At 35.9% G+C, this 23,760-nt stretch overlaps 1 protein-coding gene across 1 annotated transcript; it reads left to right on the top strand.

Annotated features, from left to right (window-relative positions):
* Window positions 1-17,404: 17,404 nt before the first annotated feature.
* Window positions 17,405-21,512, top strand: LOC104423714 (transcription factor MYB114). The gene is given in 4 exon segments (XM_010036171.3): window positions 17,405-17,528; window positions 18,022-18,151; window positions 21,144-21,163; window positions 21,166-21,512. Coding segments are annotated over 4 exon segments (621 nt in total).
* Window positions 21,513-23,760: the final 2,248 nt, after the last annotated feature.

Raw genomic sequence — 23,760 nt, 5'->3', positions numbered from 1 at the left:
CTCAAGGATATAAATGATCTGAAGGCCAGTACTTAACATGCAAACAAACAAACAAACAAAATAAGCTCGTTGAACTAATTTCATAGCTTGAGAAAAAAAATAAGATGATCCGTTTTGCTCTTAGTTGAGTTTGTCGTTCTGATGAATCGGTTCTATGGTAATGTGGGATCCTAGTTAGAACGAATGCTGATAAACAAAACATTTCGTGCAGAAAGTCGGAGAAACAATGTAGGATTTAAAGGGGCCGGAGGGGAGAAAAGAACAGATCAATGGGAGAAAACAGTTGTAAATCTTGCCAAACGATTTTGTCTTCTTCATCATCTGTATATTTCTGCAACTACAATCAGGGATGCCGCTTCAATTATAATTAGTGGATGCAAGTGCTGCCGTTGAACTTTCTAAATTTCACATGTATTGCTCTTTCGAGAAAAGTTGGATTTGCTTTAATAATCATGTTCTTGCCCTTACTGGACAATGAAATATACTGACATCTAACCCACGTTTTTGTTATGAGTTAGCATAGTCGGGTTACAATGAGAAGAAAATCTAAACCTCGCACAAAAATAATCTCTCTTTCTCTCTTTCCCTCTCTCAAGTTAATTTACGTCATTGTTGATGGCAGTCTTGTTGTTTATGACTATTGGTGGGATTCCTTCTGTTGACACAAAAAATTGCCCTAAGTCCTTGAGAGACTGAACGAGATATGATCGTACTAGTTGTTGAGCCATGAACGGCAGTAAATGAGACTTGGTTCAGTTAATGAAGATCGATGGATTAAGAACAAGATAAATGTTCAAGTGACGAAACAAACAATCTCGGCTACAATGATGATGACCCATTCAATCATGAAGCTATCACGATTGTCAAATCGCGGTGTCGTAAATCTCAAAGCCACTGATCATAGTGGCTGAGAAACACAGATTGTTATAACCGTAAGGAAGTGGAGTTGTGAGTTACAAAAGAAATTGTCGACACAGGGTGAGTGATAAGGCCTTGATCGTTGACTAGAGGTCTTTTGATAACCATTTGTAAAATACATGTTAAATTCTAAGAGTCGCGTAGAATATTATTTCTTTTTTTTTTTAATTGTCATTAATCGTTGGCGGCTGTAAGTATTGGAATTGTTGAGCAAAGGACCATCAATCAATCAATGAACACCAATTGGTCAATTTTATATTCTTGTTATCTTGCATTTTAGTACTCTTTTACATAGCCGGTCATGATTATCTCTAATCTTCGCATCTTTAATTTTCTCGTCGGCTTGCGTTTCCTATCTAAAAATTAACAAAGGACCCTTCACACGTTTTGCCGATTTCTATATAGATTTACATTTTGAAAGGGGCTTTGTCCACATTTGATAGGGAAACGGTTTCATTGGATAAAATCTCGCATATAGTTTTGGATGTGCCCTCAGCAACCAATGCATTTATGGAATTGTCAAGTTATGGCCCTAAGGCTTCATTCCCACCGCATGTTTAGTGACATTTATACTACTCAGCGAGAAACTATACTTAGGCTCCCTTTAGGACCACTTTTCTAAATGGCTTTGGAGGGGAAAAATTAGGGGTGTTTGGCAAAATTTTTGCCAAACACTTTAGCCAAATGTTGTCTTTGTGAAAGTTGAAAGCCCAAGGTAGGTGGGCTTTCAACATTTTCAAAAAGCTCACTTTAAGGTTAGTAAAAAAAAAGTTCTTCCAAACCCTCACTATTTTTTTTGTTTCCGATTTTTCCCTCAAAGCACTATTCATCTTTTCTATGTAGTGAAGCTCTGTAGTGAGTTGCACAAGCCTGACTAACATCACCGACAATTGCTCAACTCAAGGTTTTGGTCACCTAGGTCGTGGCTTGCCTAAGGTCACCTGACCTCTACGAGGCTACTAGTCGCTAATCCATCACTAGTTTTGAATCTTATTTAAAAAAATAGTAAAGTGCTTTATAAAGTGTAATTTTTTTTCAAACACCGCTTAAATCAAAGTTGTTTCTCAATGTATTTTCATATTACAACTTACCAAAGTCTACTTACATTTCGAAAAACCCCTTAAATGCCTTTATATTTTCTCAAAGACTTCTCAAAAGTCAAACTAAATGCATCCTTGGCTCAGTGCAACCCCTTTGGTTCTATTAAAGTGGAGTGACTCTCTATGAATAGAAACCCTGCACCTACATTAACTTCGGATCCTATTTTCTATTTGGAATCTATGTCTACCCTGAAGTCTAACATCATTAAAGGACATTAATAGCAACATTTGTGATCTATTTCTAGATTGATTTTCTATGAGGTTTCAAATAGAAATACTAAAGATTTTTCAACAGATGGTTGAGATTTATTTACTTGTATTTCATCAACTACAAAGTTATTCTTTTCTAAAATTAAAAGCATTGCAAAAAATAGATAACTGAATATAATAAACAATACAAGAAAATATATTAAACACCACATTTACGTAGGTCAATTAGTGTGACCTTCTCCACCGATTGAGCAATAGATATCATTATAAATCAATCGATATAACATAGATTATAACCACGTTCAAATCACTAAAACACTCTCAATTTATCCCAACCTCTAATTACACCTAACTTATATAGTATTTATCAACCACAATTCCTCACGAAATTATTTCTCAATTTTATCGATGAATATAAAAGCTTAGCATGAGATTTTCATTGCTTCAAACACTCGGTATGTAATTTGCGAGCACACCGTCCAATTGATTGTCATGGCCAAATGCTCATCTATGATACTATTCTTGAAGAAAATTTGCTTCTTATATTATATAATGATAAAAAAATGGATTCCACATGGAAAGTCTGCTCAAGTTAGGAAATCTAATTGTATCAAGCTTCCTTCCTGGGTTCAAACTCAAGACATGTTCTCAACAATCTCTACTTAAGCTCAACATTTAAGTCAAGTCACAATAATTGCATTGAAATCTCAACTTCATTTCTACTTTCTTACAATTCTTGTGGACTCAACCAATATAGATAACTTCTAAATCAAAGCCATATTGAACTTCGCCAAAACCGTTGACCTCATCTAACATTAACTTAACCTACATCATTAATCGCTCTACAAGGATTTTCTAACGCAAGTAGATTAAAAAAGGAAAACCATCTTTGCATCTATATCTATTAGGAGATCGAGCACGAACCTCATTAAACTCAATAGTTACAGCAACTATAGGCACTATTAGCTCCAGCTCACTATAAGCACCATCCATGTTGATTACAACACTACTACCCATTGCCTCAGGAGTTTATGGTCATAACTTTACCTTGAAACTAAACACCGTTCGAGTCCTTTATAAACACTACCATAAACACTTTTACCCAGCAACATTAGAGACTCATCAAATGTAACTCCTCCGCCGATAACATATGAATTTAATTTTTGCATAAACTAGGAATTAGCACTTTCTTGCCCTTCTATTGAGGTCACCAACATTTACTTGAACATAACACGATAGACCAAATGCTCTAACAATAAAATAATCAGTAATGTTAGCCGACTACGCTTCATTACGAGTCAAGCATCCAATTGTGGTTAATGAAAACCTATCCGCTAGGTAACTCATCGTACTAGGCACATCTACTAGGAATTTCCCAGTTATCCAAGCACTAGAAAATGAGTCGTCTCCATTAATGTTTTATCGATATACTCACAACCTATTGTGGTTCACTAGTACTAGTGTGATACCTCAATATGTCTTCCTTCATGTAGAATTCGTTTCACAGTTGTGACCAGAACTCTATATTATTGTTAGTCCACACATGCTTGATCTTCTTACTAGTTTCTCTTTCAATGAAAGTTCTCAACTGCAAGATCTTGACAACATCATCAAACTTGTGACCAAACACAAACAATAAGGTCCTCCTTGAGTAGTCATCCACAATTATTGTCATAAATTTATCAATTTTTCTTAAAGGAAATCGTGACAACCTGTGACATATAAGTGAATCAACTTTGCAATATTCATGATTTCTCTAAAAATTGTATCGATTGCACTTTCGCTTTTTGTGTAAGTCACATCACCTACATAAATCCGGTTTATCATCAGCATAACCATATAACAATTCCTTTCACTCGAAATCTTCAAGCTTCTCTCACTAGTGTGCCCCAAACTTATATGCCACAATTGAGACTATCGAACACATGCATCCAACATTTCTATGGTGAGATCCATCATTATCTCTCTCTATGAAGCTCATACAGGCAACTATACTTGATTTCTCTTATTACCACCAAGACACATTGAACAACCTTTAGAAATCCACATTCTTGAGTATACCAACACCCAACTAAATCTAGGGCACTTAAGAAAATTAAGTTTTTTCTTTAACTCTAGAGCATGCCCCTCTCCAATTAAGGTCCTCACATAACATCTTGCATTATATTTCTAACATCACCAACATTCACAACATTACGATCAACATTAATTCTCAATTGCACTTTACCATTATTTGTGCACTGATAAGTATTAATCTAGTTTATGTTTCATAAATGGTGAAACAAACGACCTAGATTCATAATCCATCTGTTAAATAATGAATCCTTATTGATAGACAAGACATGATCAATACCATAAGCAATTGCACCAATATCATCAATGGATAATTCCCTTACCCTTCTCACTCTTTAGTTTAAGGCAATCCCTTCGAAAATGCCTTTCTAGCCACAATTCGAACAAACAACACCACCAATCCTAGACTAGCAAAGTCTATTCAAGTTTGCACTACTCTTGCTAACACAACAATAGTTTTTCCTTTAACTTTATATACTAAACCAATAAATATAAGCTCACTAGATTCCCTTCTATGGATGTCTTCACTTAGAATCAAGTCAAGAACCTCATTAGATATGAAACTTATTGACCCAACGAAATTACTAATATCATTAACAATATTATTCCCGTTATTAGAAAATGAAGATAATAAAATCAAAAAACATACCTCATCATCGAAGTGGATATTAACTGAACTCAGTTGACTGATGATTACATTGAATTCATTGGTATAATCAGCAACTAACGCATTTATGTTCATCTTTAAGTAAAACAAATGTTGCATCAAGTAGACCTTAATGATCGTAGAAGGAGGGTTTCTCGTACATGTTGGATAGGGCATTCATTGAATTCGCAGTGATAATCTTTTTCATAATTTTAAATGGGATGTTATGAGCCAATATTAGCCAAATAACACGTGATGCCTATCTATCCAATTGCTTCCAATCGGTTTGCTCCATTGAATATGGTTTCCGCCTAGACAAGGGCAAGTGCAGATTTCTTAGCTGTAGATAATCCTAAATCTACATTTTCATAAAGCAAAAATGCTTGCATCAAATCTGTCGATTTTCACTTTTCCTTCTTCTATCATCATCAATTGTCTTCAACTTAGTCAAGCCTAGCTCTAATATTAATTGTTGCAAAAAATAAGCGATCCAACGATATAATAAACAAAACAAGGATATAACTCGAACACTAGATTTTACGTAATTGGTTTGATGAGACCTACTATATGGGAAGAGTAGCATAGAATTCCCTTATAGATGAAGCGATACAATGGAGATAAATAAGCACACTTGAATTTTAAAATACTTCTAGTATTTCTCAGTCCTTAATTACCTCAAACAATTTATACAGTGTTTAGCTCTCATAATTCCTCACAAATAAATTTTCAATCGTACAAATGAATTCACTAAATATTAACACAAGACTTTCATGACTTCGAATCCTTGAGATGTAATTTACGAGCAAGTCATACAATTGATTGTCCTGATCAAAAACTATTCTTGGATACTCTTCACCCAAAAGATAAAAAAATAAAAAACCTACTTGGATTGGGCTTCTTTCAGGAGCTCAAACTCAAGTTATATTCTCAACAAAAATAAATAGGGATGTGCATGGAATATTCTCTAATAGGGGCGATATCACTTTAATAAATACTTGATTTGCACCATAACTCCTCAGTTCATCCATGATGTTTGAATTCGTCACTGCAACCTTATCGACATGTCAAAAGGCTAGGAAGTCTCTTTAAGTTCATATGATGCAGTATGCGTAAATTTGCGAAAGCAACAAAATGATCATTAAATTTGCTCACCCACATATACTTTCAAATCTTCAAAAAGGTATGGCTGGTCCTGGCGTTGATTGCGAGACGTCATTGGACCATCCGCTTATTTTCGAGAATAGACAAGATAATTACTTCCACTTTTGCCCTCCCTTCATTCCGTCTAAAATTGAAGTCTGTGTGTCCCATATGTGGGGAAAGGACGGTTTGTCCTTTGCCCAGATATAGGAAAAGCACTACAATAATGAAAGAGATTGCAACGTCTGACATGCCTTTAGGTGAAGGGACAGCCTCTCCGAGCAAAATTACGATTCTTTGTTTTAAGTAAACTCTAGGTCTTGTCACTTCTTTTCTAAGCTTCCCGCAGGATTTATAATTCCTTAAACAATTTGTTGGTTGTAAGAAGGGAAGCGAGCGGTCTGTTGTTTATCATGGTCTGCAGCTTGTCTTATTTGACAGCTCAAAGTAGTTATGTATTATCATAAAGCTAACTTGTATGAACTTTGAAACGTAAAATTTGAGAGTATTTTTAAAGGTCAGAAAAAAAAAATCTTCTCTAATTAGGGATATAAGGTGTGCAGGCCCTAATATATTAAAATAAAGAATGTATCTAAACTGAGCGTTAAGTTATCGGACTACCACTGAAAGCTCTTATCAAAAGCTTGCTTCCTGCTAATTGGACATGTGATTCGTACAGTGCTTAAAATTGGTACGTCTAATCATTACTCCAATTATAACGAAAGGCCATCCATTATGGATTTGGGAGTAGAAGCCCGTCCAGTAGCTTAGTGATCCCAATTGTTGTTACACTTTGAAAACTGTAGGTTCTCTGATCCTTCGAATGATGATTTCATTGGATTGGAAATGACTCTAGCCACGAAAAATGTGTTAACTTCGTGGATTATAGCTTAGAGACAAGACGAATCTTGACGAGTAATCCGATACAAAAAGAATAATGCAATTCATAATGTGAGAAGTCAAATCTGTACTGTGTAGCAAATTAATTTACACACGCATCCGCAACACTGCTAAGCTAACTATTTATCCAAATTTTGGCAAGAAATAGAAAACCTGCTGGGTGATGATTCGCTTCATTAGATAAAACACAAGGAGATGATCAAGTGATCTTGCTTGCTCAATTGGTTATCACAATTCATTCCAACTGAACTTTGGGTAGTCTATCTAGCTCTTGAGCTAACGCACTCCCCTAGTGCGAACTAGTTGATTTTAGAAGTTGATTTGCAGTTTGCAATTACTCAAAATCTTTGATAGTAGTAGCAAGTTGAGAAACTCAAGAGAGTTTGCTTGTGTAGATCTTCAAGACGGTTCATCTGTGTGGGGAAGTCATTATCCGTCGTCCATACAAGGAAGTTAATGCATGTGTGGACTGGCTAGAAATTTCTCTTCTAGAATCGTCTCAAATTATCATATTGATTTTTTTTTTTTTGGGACCTTAGTATGTCCTTAAACTACTACGTCTGAACTTTGGGACTTAAAAAAACAGGGCATTCCTTAGGTGAAAAAAAGAAAACTTTCCTGTAATTTGGGTATTTCTCTTTTAGAAGCGTATCAAATTATAATATTAGAGATTGTCCTCCTCATGATTTTCTTCCTTTGATCTTAGGTGACTGAATTAGTGCTCTAACTCCATGGATAAGTTTAGATGTGTAGCTTTGATTGGTTTTAAGCCTGTTTAATTACCGAAAAAGTAGGACACAAAGGGAGACTTCATTTATATTACTCCAAAAGACACGAAGTCCTAATTGATTCACTAATCCTGGCAAATCTTATTCTTGCCTAGGAATATAACTAGAGAAACATAGATCTAGAGAGGGATTAGTGTCCCAACAATCCCCACATTTTTCAATTATATCTTTAAATGCAACCGTCAATTATTTCCATGTAATGCCTTTATTTTTATTTTTTTCCGAAGATATGTTTATGACTCCATGTATCATGGATGCTTTGTGTTTAAAAAAGATTCAAATGATGTGTAAGTGTATTATTAGTATTCGTGTGATGTGTATGTAAAATGCAATTGACTAAACGGCATAACTTGTTCTTACCCATTAAACCTTGTAACTAGTGATGTTCTAGAAAGGGTTACCATTATTGGTGATTTCAATTAAAGGGTTTCAGCCCAATTTCTTGTGAGGTCGTTATTACCATATGTCTTGGTAAAGCCTTCGTCAAAGGATCGGCAAGATTTTTACTTGACCTCACATAGATAATTGTTATGGTACCATCTTTAATCAATTGTCTCACATATTCATGTCTTAGACTAATGTGTCTAGACTTACCATTATAGGTGCTACTATAGTCTCTTGCCAAAGTGGCCTGACTATCACAGTGGATAAAAATAGGAGGCATAGGACTAGGTCATAATTTGATATCTAACAACAAATTTCTAATCCATTCAGCCTCTTTCCCAGCTGCCGCCAAAGCAATAAATTCATATTCCATTGTTGAGTGAGTTATACATGTCTGTTTCTTGCTTGCCCAAGATACAGCACCTCCAGCTAGTGTGAAGATCCATCCAGAAGTGGAACGCTCATCTCCCACACTTGTAATCCAACTAGCATCGGTGTATCCTTCTAATACAGCCGGATAATTATTGTAGAACAATCCAAAATTTTTAGTTCTCTTAAGATAACCAAAAATTTTAGTAATAGCTCTCCAATGTTCTGTACTTGGAATACTAGTATACCTACTCAACTTGCATACAGAATAAGCAATATCGGGTCTAGTACAATGCATCGCATACATTAAAGACCCTATAGCACTTGCATATTCTAGTTGTGCCACCGCTCTACCAGTATTATAATTTAATTTAATACTAGAATCAAATGGAGTACTTATTTCTTTAAAACCAAGATGTTGAAATTTATTTAATAATTTTTCAACATAACTACATTGGCTTAAAGAATAACCCCCACTATTTTTCTTAACTTTAATACCTAAGATAGTATCTACTTCACCCAAATCCTTCATTTTAAACATGGAAGTTAGATACTTCTTAGTCTCATTAATTCCAGTCATATTCGTTCCAAAAATGTGCATATCATCAACATACAAGCACACTAAGACACCATAGTCTTTAGTGAATTTAGAGTATATACACCTATCAGCACTACTATTGATGAAACCATTTGACAATATGACCGAATTAAAATTTTCATGCCGCTGCTTAGGAGCTTGCTTAAGTCCATAAAGAGACTTAATCAATTTACATATTTTTCTTTCATTTCCAGGAAGAACAAAACCCTCCAGTTGTTCCATGTAAATCTCCTCATTTAAGTCTCCATATAAGAAAGCAATCTTAACATCCATTTGATGAACACAAAGATCATAAATGGAAGCTAGAGCAAAAAGAACTCGAATAGAAGTTATACGTGCAATAGGAGCATATGTATCAAAATAATCTATTCCTTCCTTTTGTCTATATCCCTTAGCTACAAGTCTAGCTATAAAAGCTTGAATGGAACCATCATAATGATATTTTCTTCTAAAAACCCATTTGCACCCAATAGGTTTTGATCCTTTCAGTAAATCTACTAATACCCAAGTATTATTGGACATAATTGAGTCAATTTCATCATTCATAGCTTCTTTCCAAAAAGAAGCATCTCTAGAAGACATAGCATCATTAAAGCTTCTAGGATCATCTTCTAAATTTAATACTAAAGGGTATTATTTATCACGTTATTATCTCCATCACCTTCAACAAGAAAGACATGACTAATAAAATCAGGACCTAAGTCTTTTATTTTCCTAGCTCTAGTACTTCTCCTTAGTTCAATCATGTCTTTAGAATCATTCATTTCTTTCTCTTGAAAATCACTTTGAGTTTCCATAGATCTTGAATTATTTTCAATTATTTCAGAACTTGTAAAATATTTATTCTCAAAGAATTCGACGTCTCTCGATTCTACGATGACATTAGACTCTAAATCAAGAAGCCTATAAGCTTTACTATTTTCAGCATACCCTACAAAAACACTTTTGATAGCTCTAGGACCAAGCTTTGTTCTCTTAGGATCTAGAGCTTGGTAGTATGCTAAACACCCCCACACTTTAAGATATGACAAATTTGGCTTTCTACCTTTCCATATTTCATAAGGAGTTATGTCATTTTTCTTGGAAGGTATTCTATTATGAATATAACATGCAATAAGTAATGCTTCTCCCCAAAGATTAATTGGTAGCTTTGAATTTGAAAGTATACAATTAACCATTTCTCCAAGAGATCGATTTTTCCTTTCAGCTAAACCATTTTGTTGTGGAGTATATGGTGTTGAAGCTTGATGAATAATACCATGTTCTTCACGAAATGAAAAGAATTCATTTAAGAAATATTCTCCACCTCTATCTGATCGTAGAACTTTGATTTTCTTTTCTAATTGATTCTCTACTTCAGCTTTATATTTCTTAAACATGGTAAATGCTTTATCCTTCAATCTCATGAGATAAATATATAAGAACCTACTAATCATCCACAAAGGTAATAAAATGCCTTTTACTTCCACGTGTTAGCATACCATTAAATTCACATATATCACTATGAACCAAATCCAATAAATTCGAATTTCTTTTAACACTAGGAAATGGCTTCTTAGTAAGTTTTGACTTAGCACATATTTCACATTTATCAAATTCGCCATTAAAATTTATCAAGTCTAATTTTCTCATGTTCTTCAAATAACGAATATTTATATGTGCCAAACTACTATGCCATAAAATTGAAGACTTGACAATATAAGCAAAACTAGAAATATTATTATTGATACTCAGTTGATACATGCCATCATTGGCATAACCCTTCCCAACAAACAGCCTATTTTTTGACAGGATAACCTTGTCGGATTCAAACAAAATCCGAAACCCCCTCTTACAAAGTAAATCAATAGAAACTAGGTTCTTCCTAATTTCGAGTATAAATAACACATTAAGAAGAGTTATCTTCTTTCCAGAAGTGAAGTCTATCTCCACCGTGCCTTTTCCAGCAACCTTTGCAAGAGCATTATTCACCATCAGGACCTCTTGAACATTTGAGTCAACAATCTCTTCAAATTACTTGAACATGTACTTGTCCTTGCACACATGATTTGTTGCTCCAGAATCTATCCACCAACCGATTGGACAAGGGTAGAATTAATTTCAGAAACCATAGCCATCGTATCATTGATTTCAGAAATTTCCATGTTCGAAAACATGTTCGAAATCATGGCTACATAATTTTCTTCAACCAGATTTGCATCTGCTTTCACCACCGGAATATTCTTGTCCTTTGAAATGCTCTTGTGGTGAATGCAATCCTTGGCGTAGTGTCCCTGTTTGCCACAAACAAAACATCAACCCTTTTGCTTCTTTTGTGTTCTCTTGAATTTATGCCCCCGCTTTTTACTTTGAAGTTCTGGCCGAGTTTCCGTTTTTTATCCACAAAATTCACCTTGGAATTGTACAAAACAGAATTATCACGTAAACATGACTCTTCCTCAATGCGAAGATATTTCTGTATTTGCTCCAAAGTAAAGTCCTCCGACTTGTGAATCAGCCTTTTTCCATAGTCTTTCCAACTTGGAGGCAATTTCGCAATAATTGCTCAAACTTGAAAAGCTTATGGAATATCAATCTTGAGAGCACGAATCTTATTCACAATCACTTGTAATTCATGGACTTGTTCCAGCAAGGGTTTAGTATCAATAAACTTGAAATCAAAATACTTTGCAATTAGATATTTGTTGGTACCTTGCTCCTCCGCTTTGTACTTGAATTCCAGTGCATTCCAAATTTCTCTGGCCGACTTCATTTCAGTGAATAAGTCGTACAAACGATCGGAGAGTGTGTTTAGAATGTGTCCTCGACAAAGTAATTCATCCTCCACACATTTCTTCTTTTCCTTATTAACCCTCTCAATGGCTTTCGCACTTGGCTGTCCTCCATCGAAAGTAGGCTTAGGATCTTCTATAGGCGCCAAGTTAGGATCTAGTATGTAGGAGATCTTCAGAGCAGTGAGTAAGAACATCATCTTGTCCCTCCAGCGAGCAAAATTGTTCCCATCGAACCGGTCTAGTTTGACCATATCTTGATTCATAACTTTGATTGTCTCCGACTCCATTGTAGCAAAATAAATCCTTAAAATTGTTGGAAAAATATGGCTTCGAAATGGGTTGAACAATGAAATCGGATTGAGTAAAACAACTCGGACTTTGAGGCGTGATATCACTTTCTTTAAGGATTTATTTGCCCCACAACGTTGCTAATGGTCACCGGCAAAAATCCTCCAGGATACAACAAAGTCTCGGATGAGAATACTAGATAGCAATTCTAGTATTTCTCTAGGGTCTCTCCAGAAAACAATCGAAAAATTGACTGCAGTTTTTTTAGAAAGAATACTCAAAAAATGACCACATTTTCGTTCCGAAAAATGACAAGTATATATATGAAACAGTCTTGCAACTCTTCGTGAAAATTGCCAAAGAATGAACAAACACGTCTTTTAGAAAATTGTTCGGATAAACAAATGCGACTCTTAGGAAGAAGTCGAAAACCGAACAATTGCAACCTTTCAAAAAAAAAAAATTGCAAAACCGAATAAGTAATTTTTTCCAAAGGTTGTCTTGAAAAGACACAAATAAAATTCGGAATAATAGTTTTTTTAAATAGAATTTCGAATTTCGAATTTTCGTTTTATATTTCATATCCGAAAATTCTCAAATTAAAAGGCAACCTTTGAATTAAAAAATAAAAAATAAATAAATAGTAAGGGATTAATGCTAATTAAACCGCGGGCGCGCAAAGTACTAAGTGCGCCACATAATCGCACCCAAAATCGCGCACCCGCACGCGGGTATGGTGGGGGTGTCGGGAGGCTTCCACGAAGAAGACAGTGAACAATCCCTTTTTCTTTTTTTTTTTTTTTTCCTCTCTGCTGTACGTCACTTCTCCCTCTGCCCTCACATCTTTTCTCCCTTTCCCTCTTTTCTTTTCTTTCTTTGACTTTGAGGAAAGAACAAAAGAAATACAAAAAATCCACAAAAGACGAAGTTCCCTCTTTTCCTTCACGGATTTTTTTCTTGCAGAAATTCCTCTCTCGAATTTTTCCGAATTCCCCCCCCAATTCATGAAAAATGAGCCTCTCTTTTATAGTGATTAGAAACGGTCTCTTTATATGGCATTTCCCGAGTTACCATTTCTTATCACATTAAATCAAATCTGTATGATTTGGCAATCAGCTCAATTCTTGCCCATTTTTCACTTGATTTCAAAATTGTTGCTGCATTTAACAAAATCCGAACATCCATCAAAATTTCATATTTCCTTGCATAATTCAATCAAATCAATTTCCCCCATTTTTCATTTTTTTTCCTTTTATTTGTTCCAATGCAATTTTTATTTTCTTTATTTTCCTATATTTGCTAAAGTTAGGTGTCAACAAATGGTCGTCGACAGGTCCTGGGATGTCACTTTCTATCGACCAAGGGAAGAGACTGTTGCATGCTCAGGATTCGGGGCATGACGATTGGGATCTCACTAACGTTCTTCAGATCCATCATCAGTTTGTTAAATTCATTTAAGTGGACTCTGATAGACGTATCTTCAGCATATTGGAACTGAACAATCATCTTCAACAAATATTGGCGATTATTCATGTTAAAATATGTCTCGAGTTTAAGCCCAGAGTGAAAAGCTGAATTTTGAAAGTAAATTAAATTGAAATCAAGCGGAGATTGGCAAGGGAAAATCAGAAAGGGAAAGTTAGAATTTTGACTTGAATAAAAGATGCATTTGTCAAAATTCTTCAGCAAGAGAAGAAACAAATAAAAAAATAAAGGAAAGAGTCAAAATTCTGGATTTGACCAAATCATACGGTTTTCTCTCCGAGTAAAATTGGTTTGTCTTCTTTTGCTGCAATATATATAACTTTATGCTCGTGGGACTCTCTTGAGCGAAGCATACATATTCAAGCGCCGTTTACTCGGAGTGCCGTGGGTGTTCTGTTTGTGAAACACTGTTCATAGGTGCTGGGTGCTTGGCTTTGGATCTTCGTGTTGTTCGTGCTGCGAAGCTTACTCTTGAATTACATCCAAGAAGCTTAGTGTTTGTAGTCGATTAAATCTTCAGGTAAGATTTGCGTGTAATTCCTTCGTGAGATTGAGAGATTATTTTTGAGGAATTTCGAGGCTAAACACTGTGTGCGTTATTGGGTGTAATTGGGGCTTGGGAAACACCGAGAGAGTGTTTGAGTGACTCAAGTGTATAATCTCCTTGTATCGCTTGATCTATAGTGAAATTCACTGCTGCTCTCCCCGTGGACGTAGGTCTTTACGACTGAACCACGTAAATCTAGTATCCGATTTATTTTCTTCTTCCGTCTATATTTTGTTTGATCGCTCGCCCTATCACAACAATTCAAACCCTTTGTTACATAGAGGGCTTGAAGTTTTACCCACAAATATGCAGCATACTTCTCTTTACCCATCTCTATTAACACCTCATCCTATAGGTTCAACAAGATTATACTCTTCACCCTCTCCATTTGCTCATTTTTATTGGTATGTTTCATTGCTTTCGGCAATTTATCATTGCCATCCAATGCCTTAGCTAAACTTTAGGTTGTTAATAGCACACATATATCAGTACTCCACAACCCAAAGTTATTCCTTTCGTTAGATTTCTCAATTTCTACTTGCCCTCCAAACATAATTGCAAAACCTTAGCTCGAATTCCAATTGTTGAAATATTTTAACGTGGAGGCCCCCAAAATCTCAATATCAAGAGCAACAGAAATCAAGAGAGATATAAAAGGAAGAATAATAAAGATACGAGAGATTTATATGATTCGATCCAAGTATAGATATATACGTCTATAAAGAGAGCAAACTGCAAAGAATTCACTAATCAATCAAAGAATTACACGATAACAATCTCTCATATGCTCAAGTATTTATTTAAATTTTAAAATTACACCTTATGTCCACAGTGTTTTCAGCACAAATCTCCCGATTAATTCACTAATTAATCAAAGAATAATAAAAGATACAAGAGATTTATATGATTTGATCCTAGAGAGAGTCAACTACAAATAATCTACTAATTAATCAAAGAATTACATGATAATAATCTCTCATACATTCGAGTATTTTTTTTAAAATTTTAAAATTACACCTTATGTCCACGGTGTTTTATGCACAAATCTCCCGATCCGCCGGAGGGGGGTACCTTCTGGTTGGATTAGAAGAAAGCAGAAGATAACAAAAGGACCAAGAGACCACTCCAATGAAATAATGATTTGAACTGTTCCTTTTATCGTTAATGGCTTTCCTCTTCGTGTCTTCTAAGAGCTATACACTCCTTTCATAGTAGCAAAGCAAGGTGTCTCCATCATTGCTGGTGGACCCTCTTCAATAAATGTCATGGTCTATATGTCTGTGGCCTCTGAAGGGAGTTGTCGTCTCCGCTACCACCTCGTAAAAAATATAACATCTCATTTATTTTCAATAGAAACATATCTCTCATATGATTTGTGACTGAAGAACAAATCTCTCTCCCACGTCCAAACTTAAATGAAGCCCATGAGCAGTTTGTCACAGTTAAAGAAATTAATGTTAGAACCCTTATAATGCTTCTTTCTTCTACGCAAGCATATAGAATTAACGTTGGCAGGAAAAATAACCAACTCTAAGATTTCACGAAAGTCCAACTTGGACCTCATTTATTTGCATGTTATGGGCCATGTTTAATTGAAGGCTTAAATTTGAGACATATTTTAACAAGTTGAAATGAGGTATTGATTTTTGATAATAAAAAAAAGGGGTATTGGTTCGCTGAATTTTTTAACTTCCTTCGGAGTATGGTGGATCATTTTTTTGATGGATTTGATGGGAGAGAAGGAAGTAGGCTTGTCAAAGGGGAATAAGGATTTCAAGAGAAAGTTGAGAAGTGATAATCTTCTAATCTTCATTGAGGTAGAAAACCTCATAAAAAATAATCAATCTTAGAGGAATTCGATTTCCATAATGGAATTGGAGAGTCTAAATAACAAGGGCATTGACACATATAGGGGTGGTATTTTCCATAGATTCAGTCATGATGAAATGGATCTCTCTCTTAGTATAGACACATTTTAATTCACAGAGTTATAATCTTAGCCCAATCTAAATGAAGCTGTCTTTGATACCATGATGGGGCTATAGCATAAGCTAATGATTCCTAAGATGCTTATGCTATCTCACAACACATGGCCCTTCTCTCAGCCTTTCAATGGAACTGCCTCTTAATCTTCATAAATGATTAATCTATTTTATAAGGCTATCAAGTTTCGGAAACTTTCTAATTCCCTAGATCGATAGAGTGGTGAATGAAGGTTATATTTGTGGAACCGACTTATTGTATTGAACTAACAGTATAAACCTAAGCTTCTTACTAACATTAGAGTTCGTGGAAGAAGAGAAATTGTTGAGAAGGCCATTAAGGAATTGCATATAAAAGAGATTTTCAAAACACTAATCTTGTTCTAACTTCTTACTGAAGTAACCATTATATAGATGAAGCCATGGGTAATATTGTAGCGGTATAAACACACTATTACAATAATACAAGCATACTTAGGACCACTAGGCATAAAAGACCGCGTTATTGTGCAAGATGCTTTCACAAGAGGAAGGACACTAATAAGACACTTCGGCCAAAAGCAATAGCCCTCATATAGAAGCAAAAGAGGTTAGTGACATCAAAGCAAGTCGTGCGTGAGCGTAATAGGCAACTCGGTCTCGTGTGTATTTTACCCATTTTATATAGATGCAAAACAGCGAATCTTGATATTTAGTGTTGGTTAATGAGAAAGTTAGTTAAAAGAATGGAAGTTACGAAACAATTCATACAAACGGTGGTCCGCGACAATGCACAGACGCTGGACCAGTAGGTACCGTACTCGCTATCTTTCTTTTCATTGCAAAAGAAATATGATTTTTCTAAATCGTTCTAAGTCCCCTTTGTGTTTTCTAGCTCTATGAAAAGATCCTCATTCCAAGATTCGACTCTGCAGACTGAAAGGTCGCAACCACGCGGAAAGAATCATATCGAACTCGGAAGATCCATTTGTACTGTTGCGTATAGCAATAATTGACGATTAGAGGAATTGCAATCTTCCGCGGTATTTGACAACCGATGTAGATCTGCGTTTTTTGTGGAAAATGAAGGGGCACGTGGCCCCTAAAAGCACCGATGACAACGTAGGACTTCGAGTGTGCTTGAAAACGTAATCCGCAAACTGTTCACGAAAAGCCTCAGAGAGAGAGAGAGAGAGAGAGAGAGAGCGGGAGAGGGAAGAGAGATGCAGAAAGGATCGTCCTTCGGATTGAGGAAAGGTTCGTGGACGGAAGAGGAAGATGTTCTCTTGAGGAGCAGTGTCCAGAGGTACGGAGAAGGAGAGTGGCATCGAGTTCCTCAGAGAGCAGGTATTGTATAATTGTATGTGAAGGTTATTCTTGTTTTTTATTTGCATACACGTGCGCGCGTAAATCTGTATAGTGATGGGGATCATTGTTCTCTTGTTGCATCCCCATCTGATAATCCACTTGGATTTGCGTGTGTCAAATCTTCTTATGTCATAATATTTTATTTATGACATAATTTTATGTTATCGTTATACTTTTACTTAAGTGAAATGTTTTTCATTCGTTAAAATGGGTGGATGTGTCTTTCGTTAGTTTTGAGATAGTGATATCAAGTCGGAGTAGATTTGACTTCTTTAAGTGAAACTTTTCATGCTTTCCAATGAAATTTCATCAATGTTTTAAAATTAGACAAAAAGAGGACGTGTATTGATATTTTACTCATGTCAACGGATTGATTTGCACTGAGAGCATCTCTATACTATGTATACACATGCACTTAGAGAGAGAGAGAAAGAGATCGCTAAGCTCATGTTTGTATTTCTTGAGCTTGTAGGTTTGAATAGGTGCAGGAAGAGCTGTAGATTGAGGTGGTTGAACTATCTGAAGCCCAACATTAAGAGAGGGAAATTCCAAGATGATGAGGTGGATATGATCATCAGGCTTCACAAACTTCTCAGGAACAGGCGAGTACATGCTAAGAAAAGGTCACGTGTGAAGTGCATTTGTCGGTTTTAATAGAGTTACTTATATGGTGTTGAGCCTACCTGCGTTATTCCCAACAGCCTCTCCCTCTTCCTTCTCCAAAATTGATTAAGCGTTGCATTGATCGAAACAAATGACGACCGCATGTATAAACTGTGTTAAGGATTAGGTTATTTCATTTTGGGAAAAATTTTAAAAAAAAATCTTAAACCTATTATACTTATGTCAATTCAATCTTGAACCTTTTAATTTGGTCAATTTAGTGCTAAACCTTTGATGTGTTATCAAATCAGTCCTAAATCTTTTGATTTTGTCATTTTAATCATAAAACTTTCGACAATTTCTCAATTTAGTCATTGCAACAAATTTTGTTCGAAAATCGTTGATGTGTCAATCTAGTCAGCACCAATCATTTTACATGATACAACCAATATTAATATAAACAATTTTTTTTAGAAAAATAATTTATTATTTTTTCTTCATTTCTATATTTTCCTTAACATTGGGTCAGTTGCCGACTAATCCTTGTTGGCGATATTCACCTAGTTGAGACGAGGCATCGTGGCCCTCACCCATGGCCTTAGTATCCTTGTCGGCCACAAGTGAGAGCGTCAACCCTTGCTGAAATCCAAGCAAGGGCTACAACTCCATTGCCGGCCAATGGGCCAAGGTCATGGCCCTCACCTTGATTTGGGCGAGGGCGTTGCAGCCTTCACCTGTGACCGGTGATGGCCACAATGCCCTTGCCTAGATTAGGCGATGGTTGTTAGCCCTCACCAACCTTGGGTTGGGAAAAAAGAAAAGAATACAGTAATAAATAATTCAAGAAAAATAAAAAGTTATCTACATCAATACCAGTTATATCACAGAAGATAATCAACACCGACTAGACTGCCACGTCAATAATTTTCAATCATCAAAAGGTTTAGCAATTCATCAAAAGTTTTAAGGTAAAATTGGGAAAATTGAAGGTCTAAAATTAAATTGGCCTAATTGGAAGATTTAAAATTGAATTAGTATGGGTGCAATAAATTTAATAACTTTTTAGTAATTTTCCCCTTGATTTTTTGTACGACCACCCTTCTTGGAAAGGGACAAGTGTAACTTTGGTATATGTTTGGACAACGTTACTCGTGCATAGGCATAGCCATTTGCAGTGCACCTTGTCTCCGATGACAACATCTTGATGGGACAGGCTGATACAACCCCGATAAAGTCCATACAAGAGTCACTATTTCGGAATTGTTCAATGAATAACCTACTGTAAATATGGACCACACGCATGAGAGAGACGAAAGTTGCCGACTACAGCTCATGTCGTTGGGTTATTGATCTTAGCAGTGAAACGCGACCCTTCAAATCCAACCGTCTAGTTACTGTTTAGTATATATTAGGGGTGATCATGACTATATGGTATAACTAGGAACCTAAGAACTCAATCAGTGAGAATTGGTTTGATTCTAGATTTTAGGATATGCAAGGTAGGTTGCAAGTAAAGTCGAAAGTCTAGAATTTGTGGTAAATTTTTGTATTTTTTTTTGTTCTATATCTTCGTGCAATATAAAGGCATTTTATAATGTTCAATGATGAGTGTGTAATATGAAATCACTAGTCTGAGTTTTTATTTTTATCTATATATATGACTATGACCTCTAGTGCATATCGCACATTCTTCAATACTTGCTCACATGTGAAGATAGAGTCTCTCTCTAGCTCCCCTACCTATTTCTTCAGACAACATTAACTGAGTACCAGTAATGGTTCTCATTAGCCGTCGTCGACTTCGGGAGGGATTGCTTACTAACTGCACGGTTGTTCATGTATTGTTCTTACATCTAGTCACTTCCGATCATGGTTACAGGTATAAGAAACTCAGAGAGACTTTTCGTTTGACGTCGATTCTGTTTATGTAGTCCAAAGAAAGGTAGACTGAACAACAGAAGCTTGAATTCCATCACAAACATGCATTTCACTCTTTGGACCAAAAAAAAGAACGAGAGAGCAGGAATTAAACTATCATCTAGCAATTAAAATAACTATATCTTTGGATAGGGAGGCAAAGCATAATGGGCCGCATGCTCAGTACGTGATTACTTAAATTCAATCAATAGAAAATCAATTTATGAAAATCCGAATCTTGCTTAATATACTGATTTAACCTAACAACAGTCCTCTTTTTTCTATGTTGGTAAGAGCTTAATGATATTTAGCTGTCAATTTTTAATTATTATCAAGCAAATATTAATTCCATTTCCATTATTAAAGATTATTAACACTTAAAATTCGGCACTTAAAATTTTTAGTTTACCCAACAGACCCTAACTCTTAGTCATTTTATCAACTTCACCAGCATAGTTGCATTTGATATGGATTAAAATCACGCAACAACTTATTGATTAGTTATGGTTCTAAAGGGCCATTTTTCCACATTTAAAAGTAATAATAGGTGAATAGACGGAAATTTATAGAATTTAACACAAAGGTGTTAGTGGTGCATACTTCAAATATATTACAAGAGAAAGAAACTACTTGTTCGCAACTCATTTAGAACAGTTCGCAAATTGGAGAGAGCTTATGAAAATTCCCATTCCTTGACTGTTGACATCAATTGGCCATTCCCACGATGGAAACCCTTATTTTGTCAAGATTGAACACTTACGGAAACAAAAAGAAATCACTACTTTGGATTGATACGTTTATTTATGGATCACTTGAGTGTCACAATTTTCTAAAAATATTCATCACAAGTGTCATGCCATATTGGATTGGGTGTTTGGGTGAATGTTTTTTAGAAGTTATGGCATGCAAACGATTAGTCGAAAGTTTCAATACTCAAATAAACGTTTTTGAGAAATTACGATAATTTTGTGATAGAAAAAAAAGTTATGACACTCAAGTGAGCACCGTATGAAATTATTTTCGATATCTTTCCTCATAATTTAACATTTCGTTTATTCGAAATTATTGATGCAGGTGGTCCCTAATTGCTGGGAGACTCCGGGTCGAACTGCGAATGACGTCAAGAACTATTGGAATACCCATCTACGGAAATTGATGACTTGCCAAGGGAAGCCAGAGAACGAGAAACCCCAAGATTTAGTAAAAGTTGAAGTCATAAGGCCTCGCCCTCGGACCATCTCCAAGAACTTCTCTTCCTTGGGGGTCGAAGCCTATAGGGAGCTGAATGAGTCCCGAGAGCCGCGCGTCCACGACGTGCCTCCAAACAGAAGCCCCTGGATCGATGATGACTTTCAGCTGCGTTCGGAGACGACGGAGGCATGGTTGGATTGTTGGAGCGGACTCTCCTTCGATGCAGAAAGCATCTGGGACTGGCCGGTGTGATAGGATCTTGCCGGGCCCTTGGATATTACTTATCCATGTGTTGCCTTCATATGAGTGGGGTTTTTATGAATACGGACATGGGAGAACCAAGTGGTGTGTGTACTGCTTTTCTGCACGTGATCCCTTCGTACGCTTGTGGTCCGTATGACTGCGTACAAGGGAGAATAATGACTCTAGAACATCAACGGTGACTATGAATCCTTTCGAGATTTGCTATATATTACGTTTCGAATAAAACGTCCCACATGCAAACATGACAAGATTTTCAGAATATCTACTGTGATTTTTAACGTTCGAGGAAATACTCGTTTGATGTTCCACCGTACCGTAAGTAGAACCTTTTTCAATAGTTAAAACCCTTCATCTGCATCAAAAGTTTCTGGTCTGTCTCGAATGGCGGTGAAGGACACAATTTCTCAAGAAACATGACGTGAAAGTTGGCCGACCAAAGAAGAAGAATTATGGCGATCAGAATCCTACCGTGACAGAAGAGAAAATGTTAGTTAAGAATCTGGTTTTAATTTTCATGATGGTGCTCAAGGATATAAATGATCTGAAGGCCCGTACTTAACATGCAAACAAACAAACAAAATAAGCTCGTTGAACTAATTTCATAGCTTGAGAAAAAAACTAAGATGATCCGTTTTCCTTCTTCTATCATCATCAATTGGCTTCAACTTAGTCAAGCCTAGCTCTAATATTAATTGTTGCAAAAAATAAGCGATCCAACGATATAATAAACAAAACAAAGATATAACTCCAACACTAGATTTTACGTAATTGGTTCGATGAGACCTGCTACATGGGAAGAGTAGCATAGAATTCCCTTAGAGATGAAGCGATACAACGGAGATAACAAGCACACTTGAATTTTTAAAATACTTCTAGTATTTCGTAGTCCTTAAATACCTCAAACAATTTATATAGTGTTTATCTCTCACAATTTTTCACAAATAATTTTTCAATCGTACAAATGAATTCACTAAATATTAACACAAGACTTTCATGACTTCGAACACTTGAGATGTAATTTATGAACAAGCCATACAATTGATTGTCCTTTTCATAAACTATTCTTGAATACTCTTCACCCAAAAAATAAAAAATAAAAAACCTATTTGGATTGGACTTCCTTCATGAGCTCGAAGTCAAGTTATATTCTCAATAAAAATAAATAGAGATGTGCATGGAATATTCTCTAATAGTGGCAATATCACTTTAATAAGTACTTGATTTACACCATAACTTCTCAGTTCATCATGATGTCTGAATTCGTCACTGCAACCTTATCGGCATTTCAAAAGGCTAGGAAGTCTCTTCAAGTTCATATGATGCAGTATGCAGTAAAATTGCGACAGCAACAAAGTGATCATTAAATTTGCTCACCCACGGATGCTTTCAAATCTTCAAAAAGGTAGCGCTGGTCCTGGCGTTGATTGCGAGACGTTCTTAGACCATCAGCTTCTTTTCGAGAATAGACAAGTCCACTTTTGTCCACCCTTCATTCCGTAAAAAATATAAGTCTGTGTGTCCCATATGTGGGGAAAGGACGGTTTGTCTTTTGCCCAGACAAAGGAAAAGCACTGCAAAATGAAAGAGATTGCAACGTCTGACATGCCCTTAGGTGAGGGGACAGCCTCTCCGACTGAAATTACAATTCTGCCGTTGTTTTAAGCAAACCCTAGGTGTTGTCACTTCTTTTCTAAGCTTCCCGCAGGATTTATGATTCCTTAAACGATTCGATGGTTGTAAGCAGGGAAGCAAACTGTCTGTTGTTTATCATGGTCTGCACTTGTCTTATTTGACAGCTCAAAGTAGTTATGTATTATCATAAAGCTAATTTGTCTTAACTTTGAAACGTAACATTTGGAAGTATTTTTAAGGGTGAGAAAAAAAAATCTCTCTAATTAGGGATACAAGGTGTGCAGGCACTAATATATTAAAATAAAGAATGCATCTAGACTGGGCGCCAGGTTATCGGACTACCACTGAAAGCTCTTATTAAAAGCTTGCTTTCTGCTAATTGGACATGTGATTCGTACAATGCTTCAAACCAGTACGTCTAATCATTACCCCAGTTATAACCAAAGGCCATCCATTATGGATTTAGGAGTAGAAGCCCGTCAGGTAGCTAAGTGATCCCAATTGTTGTTACACTTTGAAAACTGTAGTTTCTCTAATCCTTCGAATGATGATTTCATTGGATTGGATATGACTCTAGCCACGAAAAACATGTTAATTCGTGGAT

This window comes from Eucalyptus grandis, chromosome 10 (assembly GCF_016545825.1).
Source record: "Eucalyptus grandis isolate ANBG69807.140 chromosome 10, ASM1654582v1, whole genome shotgun sequence".
NCBI lineage: Eukaryota > Viridiplantae > Streptophyta > Magnoliopsida > Myrtales > Myrtaceae > Eucalyptus > Eucalyptus grandis.
This window is presented reverse-complemented; position numbering and strand designations above follow the sequence as displayed.